We start from the raw sequence: 9,964 nt of genomic DNA on the forward strand, positions 1-9,964 counted from the left end.
GCATCCCGACCGGGCTCCGCCCGGGGTCTGCAGCCGGACAGATCACGCGCCTTCCGGCGCCCGGTTAGCTGCCCGAGCGCCCTGCAGGTCTCGGCCTTGCGCACCCAGGCCGGAGCTCTCCTCTCCCTGACACTCAGCGAAGATGTGTTTTTACTTTCACGTGTGACTGCATGTGTCTGTGTCTGTGTGTGTAGCTCCAATTCTACGCATGGGGCGAAAATTCACTTAGGGTCAAAATTACCCTCGAAAAGTCGCGCATACCATCGCAGTGTCCACACTTACGCGAGGATAAAGCGTACCACAAAAGTGCACAGTAAATAAAAGGCATGTATGCAAAATATAAATTTTAAATGTAAAAGAGAAACAGGTAGACGAGCCTGCGCGCGATGCCACGGTCCTTGTCGCCGCCCCGCGTGCTGCACACCGAGTGGCATGAAGGCCGGCCGCGCCTGTTTCGCTTGTCACCGCAGCCCCGCGCCCGGCAGTACCGGGTACTTGTACGGGTTCAAGGGTCGACCCCAATAAGGGAGCAAATGCGTAAGGGGACGAGCAAGCACTGGTCAATCCTCGCGGCCGCTGCGCGTGGCGGCCGAGAGCCGGGGGCCGGGCTCCCTCCTCGCGGCCGCCGCTGGGAGCAGGTCGCGGAGACAACCGGCCCCGCACGGAGTAGCTGCCCAAGTCCCGGCCGAGCCCACGCCCCGCGGCGCCACGTGCGCCGGCCCCGCCCCGCCGCGCACGCACGCGGCCCGCGCCCGCCGGCCCCGCCGGCTCCTCCGCGCCCGCGCCCGCGTCCGCGCCAGGCTCGGCCGCGCCCGCCGGGGGGCGCTCCCTCCCTCCCACCCGCGCGGCGGTGCTGCCCGGCCTGGCGCGCGCAGCCTCCTACCTGAGGGCCTGCGACGGAGGCGGCGGCAGGGTCCAGGGCGCGAACGGGACCGGGGCGCTAGGCAGGAGGCAAGAGAGCCAGCGGCCGCGGCGGCCTGGCGGGCGCGGGCACGGGCGCGCGCTCCCCGCCCTCGCTCCCAGTCGGCTCCAGCCAAGGCCCAACCCCGCCGCCGCGCGCCGCCCGCCTCGCCGCTCCTAATAACAACGGCGCGCGGGGTCAGGTGGCCGCGCGCGGACAGCGCCGCCATTGGCTGGGCAGGGAGCGCGGCGTGCCAGGATTGGCTGGGGGGCGGAGCCTCAGACGGTGGGGCGGGGCCGCGGGCGGGCGGCAGGGCGGGGCCAGCCTGCGGTCCGCGCCTTTGTGCCCGGCGCGCGCTCTCCGCCCGCTCGGGCTGCAGCGCGGCCGCATCAATAATTCAGAGCGGCGGCGGCGGCGGCGGCGGCGGCGGCTGCGGGCAGGCGACGGCGGCGGCGGGCAGCAGCGGCAGCGGCTATGCATCCAAGTGCAGCTGGGCAGCCGCGGCACCCCTGAGGCCCGGGCAGGGCTCCGGGAGCGCAGCGGGGGGACGCTTGTCCCGAGTGTGAGCAGGAGCAGCAGCGTCCGGGCGGCATCGGCAGAGCTTTGCGCGGAGCCGAGGAAGGGGCTGCGGCGCGGGACTGGGCGGGGGGCGGCCGGCGCGAGCAGCCCCGGGCGGGGGGCGGGGGGCGCCGGCTGCGCAATGCTGGGCGCCGTGGAGCTGCTGCTGCTGGGGGTCGCGTGGCTGGCGGGCCCGGCCCGCGGGCAGAACGAGACGGAGCCCATTGTGCTGGAGGGCAAGTGCCTGGTGGTGTGCGACTCCAACCCCGCGTCCGACCCCACGGGCACAGCCCTGGGCATCTCTGTGCGCTCCGGCAGCGCCAAGGTGGCTTTCTCTGCCATCAGGAGCACCAACCACGAGCCGTCCGAGATGAGTAACCGCACCATGATCATCTACTTCGACCAGGTGAGCGCTCCGTCCCCCCGCATGCACATTGGACCGTGGGGGGTCGGTGGAAGGCCGAGCCCCATGCTCTCCAAGGGCCGTGCGGAGGCGCGGGGCGGCAGTCCGAGCCTGGCTCCTGTCCACTCCCCTCCGCTCCCTTCTCGTTGTAGGTGCTAGTGAACATCGGCAGCAACTTTGATTCCGAGCGCAGCACTTTCATCGCCCCGCGTAAAGGGATCTACAGTTTTAACTTCCACGTGGTCAAGGTCTACAACAGACAGACCATCCAGGTCAGCCGCCGCCTGGGGCCAGGACCTGGCCCCTGTAGGGCTGCTGGCCACGGGGGGAGGGCGGGGGCGGGCTGTGAGCAGGTGGGAGACAAGTGGCAGCTGCATGTGCTCAGGGCTGCTTAGAGGGACAGGTGACGGGCTTCACAGTTCTGGGGCTTGGACTGTCCTGTCCTCTCCCTGTCGCCGGCTCTGGGGACCCATCCCCATTCCTGGAGACAGAGTTCTTTGCCTCCCCTTTCTGGGCCCCTCCGAAGAGGTTCCCCAGATTTCCTGCGGGACTCTAGGGACTTCCTGTAACGGCGGCTGTTAGCACCACAGACAGCTGCCGCTTCTCGAAGCTTCCCGCGATCCCCGCTTTCAGCGCCTCCGACAGTACCCCCGACCCCTCGCTCCAGCTCAGGAGCCTGCGAGGAGGCTTGTGTGCTTGTCTTCAGCACCAGGGACAAATCACTGTTGACCTCCAACCCCCACCTGCCCCGAGGCCTCCCTTTGGGGACCGACTCTGGGTTTTTTAACTAGCAGTTCTGAGCCCCAGCGGGTGAGGGATGGAGAGAGGAGGGGGCGTAGTGCTACTCCCTCCAGGCTCCAGCCACGTCCCAGCCGGTGCTCGCCAGCGCTCCAGGTCCCCGAAGATGTCCACGTTTCCTTTGGGCGCAGATAGAGGCGGAACGCTCGGCTGGGGAGAGGGCGCCTGGCCCTGGCTGACGATGCCACCGCAAGGGCAAAACCGGGCGGTGGCGGGCGCAGCTCGATCTGGGGCGGAATTGGCCGGTGGTTTGGAGACGAAGCGCAGAGTGCAGCGGTGCGAGATTTCTAACCAGCTGAAAGCGGTGCCGGGCTTCTCCACTGTCTCCACTGGGAGGGGCAGGGGTTTCTTGTTTGTTTTTGTTTTCCTGGAAGCGCCGGGAGCCGAGTTGCCAGGAGTTTCTTTTTGAGGCTAGAGGAAGCAGGAGAGAGGTCAAAGGTCTCAGGGCGTTAGAGCCACCTATGGGTTTATTAAATTGGATGACAGCAGAGATTCGCTCAGCGCGCTCATCTGAGAAAGCGGAATGAGGGAAACTCCCCCTTTAGGGGCAGACCCTTCCTCTCACCCAGATGTGCGGTCTTTCGCCGCCGCTGGACCCCGAGCTGCAAAGCCCCTCTCTACCCTCCCGTGAGGCCCAGTGCCCCCAGCCTTTGCGGCTGAGGTCGCGCCGCCGCCGCGTCCCAGCCGCCTGGGTAGCGCCTCTCAAGCGGCCTTTCTCTTTCTCAGGTGAGCCTCATGTTAAACGGGTGGCCGGTGATTTCAGCCTTCGCTGGTGACCAGGACGTGACCCGGGAGGCCGCCAGCAACGGAGTCCTGATCCAAATGGAGAAAGGCGACCGCGCATACCTCAAGCTGGAGCGGGGGAACTTGATGGGGGGCTGGAAGTACTCGACCTTCTCCGGATTCCTCGTGTTTCCCCTCTGACCGCCTCCTAGCCCGAAAGGAGGCAGGGAGAGGGCGAAGGCAGCAGGGGGAGTGAGGAAGGGGCCGAAATTAAGAGGGCAAGAAAGCAGCACGACTTGAAACTTCCTGTATGTTCTCTAGCTGTATCCGGGTGAAAACGTGCGCGCCGGCGGTCGGGCAACATTGTCCGTTTCCTTGTTAGGAGAAGCAAATTCCGCTTAGCTCTGCGCACTCCCATTTCCAAAAATAAACTCGCCTCCCCCATCCCAGTTGCAGTAATCAAGAAAGCGACTGCCTTGTCATTGTTTCGCACTCCCACGTCCATATTCCCTGCAATTTATTTAAAAGAAACTTTGTATTTCACTATATAATGTGAAATCTTTCTCCCTTTCCCCTCTGAATCCTACCTACTGAAATCTCGTATGTCCCCCTTTAATTTGGAGAGGGGGTAAATTTTCTTTTTTTGGATGGGGGAGTTACTTTTAATTTGGCAAGTATTGCTCTTCTTAAAACAACGCTCAAGTTAATTAGCTGAAGATACTTTGTATCCTGGGCTGCTTGCTAGCCAAGAAAGGACTCACCTTATTGGTGACTGGTTTAAAAAAATATATAAATATATATCATTTGTATATGAAGAACTCTTCCCAGTGGAAACTGGCTGTATTTCCGTATTTCTATGTCCTGTTCGGAGTGATCGTGAAATCTAAGGCTGCTTGATGTTCTGATGCTTGTCAGTGCCCTCGTGCTCTGTGGCTCCTCCAAATGCCAAGGAGGTTCTTCCGGATGCTTCCTCGTCCTCTGTAACATACCTGTGAATAGCCAAGATTTAATTTTGCTTTAATCCAATAAAGTCGAAGTGGGACTTTTATTTTTCTGAAACAGCTTTGTAAACTCCGCATCTTCCCCAGCTGCAAGGTTGGGGACCCGGGTCGCCAAAGGTCCAAAGGTCGAGGTTCAGAGGGGCAGGAGACTTGTGAGAAAGCAACCAGAGAAAGGCTGGGGCCGGGCGAGGCTTTCTTGAAAAGCCAGCCCTGCGCTTCTTCCTGCGCCAGGCCTAGGGCCAGCCCTGCATTCGCCTGTGCTCACTGCTTTGGCACAAATATAAGAAATTTGGCGGATATTTTGCTAGGCCAGGCACGGCCGCTGGCCTGGGAGCGAAGTTTGAGTTTTTTGGTTTTCCAAATGCATCAGGAATAATCCCAGTTCGAGGATCGGAACCAACTTGCTTGGAGCGGCGATCTCCCCATTCTTTCTGTCCCCGGATGTCCCCAACCCTCGTCTGCTCTGCAGTTCCCAAAGCAGTATGTTTTATACCAACACCTCTGAATCCGGAATCCACCCTCGGAATTACCCAGCGCCCAGGACGTGTGACTGTGCTCATTCGCAGGACTTCTGTTATTCAAGAGGTTCGTCTAGGAGTTTTGATTGTATCGGAACATAATGTGAAAGCAAAATTGAAATAAACGACTTCGTTTTAAGTCTGGAAGGCTGACCCAGTCGCTTCGGCAGCGGGGAGGTTGGGGCAGCCCAAAAGCGAGTGGGTGGCCAGCGGTGCAGGGCCGGAGCTGCTCGGCAGGGGTGGTGGGGCCTGGCAGTTCTGATCCCATTTAGAGGCTTTTTCCTGGCCTGAGATTCAGGGATGAATTTAATTATCCCCTGCGGGGTGCGGGGAAGGAGGGAGGTTAATAATAGCACAATAAGCAACGTTTCTCGGATTTATTCCTGCGGCTTGTCGGAGTTAGAGATTCAAGAGCAGGGGGCCTTGACTGAAACCTGGGCCCTGTTTCTCCTCCGCGCAATCCAGGCAGCCGGGAAGCAGCCCTGGCGGGCGCCCCCCACCCCCCACCACAGTGGCTGCAGTCCCCAGGGGGCCAGGTAGGGACTGGGGAGTGAGGAGTGGGGCGGAGTATTTTTCAGTTCCTGCCAGAGGCATCCTCTCCTTCCCAGTCAGTCCACAGGAAAGTGGGGATGAGGGACCCTAAAAGGAATTTAAAAGAAAACTATCCTTTTTATAAAGAGAAATGCTTTCTCCACACACAGTCTTTCAGTTGAGAAGGGAGGTCCGCAACAGCTGAAGGCTCCGCAGCGAAACTAGCTTGACCCAACAGCTCTGCCGGCCAGAGCCAACTCCCCGGGAGTGGACACCGCGCACCCGTGGGTGCCCTCGGGGGCTGGAGGCTGGCCGGCCACGTGGGTTGGATAGCCACCATTCATGGAAGCTGCGCCCCAACACCTTGGCACTGACCCGGCTGCCGGTGGTTGGTCGCCCCTCTTCCTGAGGACTGGAACCACCAGGGTTCTGGTCCTTCTGGCTGCCTGAGCTGTGGGGCCACCAGGCTGTGTCCAGGCTTAGTGGCTTTGGCAAGTCCCCTCTCTGGGTCTCAGTTCACCCGTCTGTATAAAGACGGGGAGAAATCTAAACATCTCCAAGGGTCCCTCCCGCCCAGTGGATCCAGCCATCCTCTGTTCCTGGACCAGAGGCCTGCAGGTTCTTTTGCCTCGGTTAGTGAGCCTGGCTGCAGCCCATAATGACCAGGCTGCTAAGTGTGGGCTCCTGAATACTAGGCCTGAAGCGGGGAGGTGGGGGAGGTGGGGGGGGTGGGGGGGTGGGGGGGGAAGGGGAAGCCGGTGCATCCAGGAACTGGGTCCTGGCAGGTGAATGCAGTGGGAACAGATTGTCCCCAGGTGGGAAGGAGAGGGGGGAGGCTCTCCCTTGATTCTGCTCTGGCTCCAGCTGGCCTCCTTTCTGGGGGAGGGTCCCTGCCTCCCCAAATGTCTGAACTTGGCATTGGAGACCCTTCTCAATCTTCACCCTCTTCTTCCTCCACCTACTGACCCTTTCCCATGCCGTTTGATGAACCTATCTCCCATTACTGTCTTTCTGCCTCCACACTTGCTATTTCTTTAATTGAAGTTGAAGTACCCTTTCTCTCCTCCGCTTTGCAAAATGCTGTTCTGCTGAGGACCTAAGAAGTTAAGCTAAAAGGCTGTCTCTTCTGGGAAGATGTCCTGTTCACACAATATGGGCATTGCTTTCCCAAGGTTCAACGCCCCGTCCTCACCCTCCAACCAGGTCTTGTTTGGTGCTGGTCGGGCAGGAAGAAATCTGGGGCTGGGCTTCTCTCACTCTGCTGTGGATTCCATGGGGTGCTGAGAAAGCGCTCAGAAGTGCTAACCGGTGCTCCTACCCCAGAGGGTTCCCTGCCCCCCAAACTGCCCTCATCCTCAGGCCTGAGCCTCTCATTAGCCCGAGTGGGGCTGTAGATAGTTCTCTCCACCGACGTGGAGTTTAGAGGCCTCCCTGGGGCCTGGCGTATGGTAGTTGGGCGACCTCCCTCACCTCTGGGGTGAAGGTGGGCGTGAGTCAATCTTCTGAATATTAGGCTCCAGCTGGAGGGAACCAGAGACTCCAACTGGTGTGTTGGGGATTGAGAGGGATGGAGAAGAAAGGGCCTGCCACTCAGTACCAGGGGCCAGGGAGGGAGCAGCCCTGAAGCCTGCACCTCCCAGCAGCGTCCTTTAATGCTTAGAGTCCTCTAGGCCCTGTGGATCTGGGCCCCGACTCCTGCTTTCATCTAAAATAACCCCTTCAGATCAGAGCCTGCAGGGGTTCTGGGACCACCCCCTCATTCAGCCTCAGCCTCGCCTTCAAAGGCTCCTCCCCAGCCTGGGGAACCTTGGTTACTTCCTCCTCTCCTGCCTCAACATTAAACGTCACCTCCTCCGGGGAGCCTTCCATACCCCCATAGACAGAGTTGTCGTCCCCTCCTCTGGCCCCTCCTCTTTGGACAGTGGCCCCTCTTACAGCCCTGCCTCCTCCCTCCCCACTCCCTCTCCAGATCTCAGAGGGCAGAGGCTGTGTCTTAGCTGCAGCGGCCAGCACCCAGCCAGGCCTAGGGGTGTGGGGAGGAGAACGCAGGGAGGCTTCTAGGACCCAACGAGCCCAGAGCTGGCTTCTCCGCCCGGTCCCGGGTTCCAGCAGGCGAGAAGCCGAGGCGATCGCTGTCATCTCTGCGGTCTGCGAAGCAGCGCGGGTTGCACTAGCTCCTGCTCCAGCCCGCTGGCTCGCTCCCCTGCCGCTGCCTCCACCGTCAGCAGAGCGGAGAGCACCTTCCAAGCTGCGCCGAGCGCTAATGCTCAGAGCCCGGCGCACCGGCTCCTAATGAGAACATAATTACCCAGATGGAGAGGGAGCCTCACCCTGCTCCTTAACTGTTGCCTTAAAGGGGTGGCTCTCGGGCGCAGTGCGGGGCGGAGGGAAGGGCCAGGACGCTCCCACGGGCGTAGGTTCCGTCCTGCGAAGGCGAAAGACCCTGGGATGCTGATTGTGCGCCCTACGCTCGGCCTCTGGCTTTACGTGCGACCTTAGACTACCCTCTCCTCCAGTCTTAGCCTTATTTTCCTCAACTCGCAAATGCCACGGATGGGCTAGAAGACGTCCAGGGTTTCTTCGAAGTGGGCTTACTTTTTCCATGGATGCGTCTTTAAGTCTAAGCCCTCCTCCGGGCATCCAGCCACCCACCTCCAGCAGGCACTTGGCCCAGTCCTTGTCACCCCTACCCACGTTCAAACAAAAATGAAACCTATTACTGACTCTGGGTGACGCCAGTGGCACCCTGGAAGGGAAGGTCAAGCCTGGAGGGGAAGCCAGGCACACCTCCCTCTGAGCTCATCCCACTGAGCAAAAAAGGAGTTCCCAGGGTCGATGACCAAGGTCTCTTGATGGCTCTGCACAGGGTCCCTCACTGAAGATACACATTCTCTCTGAGCCTCTTTGTCCTCACATTTCAAATGGGGACAACAGCGCCTTCACAGCAGGGTGGTTTTGCAGACTATGCTAAAAGGCATAAAAACTGCTCAGCACTGCCTGACGCGTAGTAGGTGCTGAGTAAACGGCAGCAACAGTAAGGATTAATGGACACCTGGCACGTCACACTGTCACAGAAATAGGACACAGGGAACATCTGGGTGGGTCCCAGCCACACTGAACAGATGGGAAAACCGAAACCAGAGGAGGGAGGGACAGAGCAGGTGGATGTGAACGGTAGACACAGGGAAAGGATCCTGTATTCTTTATTTTCCCTGCATGCCTTCCCATCCCCGCTCCCCATCAGTCATGAGAGTAGGACATTCTACCCGCTGTGCTGATGTACATGTGCACTGACCACTGGGGCCGACTGCTCTCTGTCTGCGTGTCTCGTGCTCCCCGGTTAGAGTATGAGGCCTGTGCCCATGTCTGCGTCCCTGTAGAGGGTGAGGCCCTCCAAGGTGGGAACTGTGTCCTCCTCCTCTTGCTTGGCCTAGTGTCCCCATAGTGCCTGGCACAGAGCAGGTGTCCTGTGATGGTGTCATGAGCTAACCCAAACTGTGCCTGGCACAATTGCCAGATATGGCCGCAGCCAATGAAAGCGCCCTTCAGGGGACCTGGACCTCTCATCCGCCTCCCCACCCATCCCCCACCTCACTCACAGGAATGCTGACAGGGAAGTGCGCCCAGCCCCTAGGCAGACAGGGAAGCCTTCCCAGTCACCTGTACTTGCTTTTACCTCTTCTTCCCATTTCACTCTGAGCCCCGCCTGTCCCCAGGAAGTCCCAGCTGTGACCCTGAGATGGCGTGAGCAGAGACAGCGAGGAAGAGGCCAGCATTAGATGTATGGGTTGGTGTTCGGATTTGTTGCTAGGTGTTCTCACTGGGAAAATGCTTTGCTGTGCATAGGTGAGGCCGCCTGCACTTCAGGAGGCAGTGAGGAAACAGCACAGCTGATGTCAGAAAGGTGAGCCTCGTGATTATAGAGAGGTCTTCCAGTTGTGTGGTCGCAGCCCAGAGCCTAGGGAGTCTTTGTTCATCTTGCTGAGCTCTGCAGAGTCCAGGGAAGGGATACAGGCTGAGGGACGAGGGATAGACCCCTGCCTGATGTGAACAGGCTCCAGCCTGACCTCAGGGCTCTGTTTGAGCTCCACCTCATCAGCAAAGCCCTCTCCGACCCCCACCCATCAGGGCCTTGCGCCCTCTGCTGAGCACCTGAACTCTCCTATTCAGATCACAGCCTGCCCACAACTCTGCTGGCCGCTAAGCTCCGTGAGGATCGAACCCTCACCTGCATGCTCCCTGCAGTGTGCCCAGCACCTGGCATAGTGTCAGAGACAGGAGATGCTCTTTAGATGTTCCTGGAATGGGTGAGTGAGTGAACACATGAATGTGTGAGCAGATGGATGGAGAGATTACTAAGCTTGCGTTGTGAGCACGTTTGGCCCATCAGACTGTGCGCTCTACAAAGGTGTCTACCTTATGCCTTGTTTATAGTTATATTCTCAGTGCCTAGTGCAGCATCTAGAATACAGTTACGCGAAAAGTATTTCTTCAATGAATGGATGAGGAGTAACAGGTACTTGGGAACTGG

The 9,964-nt window shown here is 59.6% G+C and overlaps 1 protein-coding gene across 1 annotated transcript; it reads left to right on the top strand.

Moving 5' to 3' along the window:
* The first annotated feature begins 1,259 nt into the window (after positions 1-1,259).
* CBLN1 (cerebellin 1 precursor) lies at positions 1,260-5,049 on the top strand. Its single transcript, XM_069456539.1, has 3 exons — positions 1,260-1,865; positions 2,015-2,134; positions 3,387-5,049. Exons 1-3 carry the CDS (start codon positions 1,602-1,604, stop codon positions 3,582-3,584), a joined length of 582 nt encoding a protein of 193 aa, XP_069312640.1. The 5' UTR covers positions 1,260-1,601; the 3' UTR covers positions 3,585-5,049.
* Positions 5,050-9,964: the final 4,915 nt, after the last annotated feature.

This window comes from Eulemur rufifrons, chromosome 23, assembly GCF_041146395.1.
Source record: "Eulemur rufifrons isolate Redbay chromosome 23, OSU_ERuf_1, whole genome shotgun sequence".
NCBI classification, from domain to species: domain Eukaryota; kingdom Metazoa; phylum Chordata; class Mammalia; order Primates; family Lemuridae; genus Eulemur; species Eulemur rufifrons.

What these genes read in the sequence shown, in the direction of transcription:
- CBLN1 (XM_069456539.1), top strand. Translation starts at nt 1,602, where the DNA reads ATGCTGGGCGCCGTGGAGCTGCTGCTGCTGGGGGTCGCGTGGCTGGCG. An exon ending in TGATCATCTACTTCGACCAG is followed by an intron (nt 1,866 to 2,014) that starts GTGAGCGCTCCG and finishes TTCTCGTTGTAG; the next exon opens with GTGCTAGTGAACATCGGCAG. An exon ending in ACAACAGACAGACCATCCAG is followed by an intron (nt 2,135 to 3,386) that starts GTCAGCCGCCGC and finishes TCTCTTTCTCAG; the next exon opens with GTGAGCCTCATGTTAAACGG.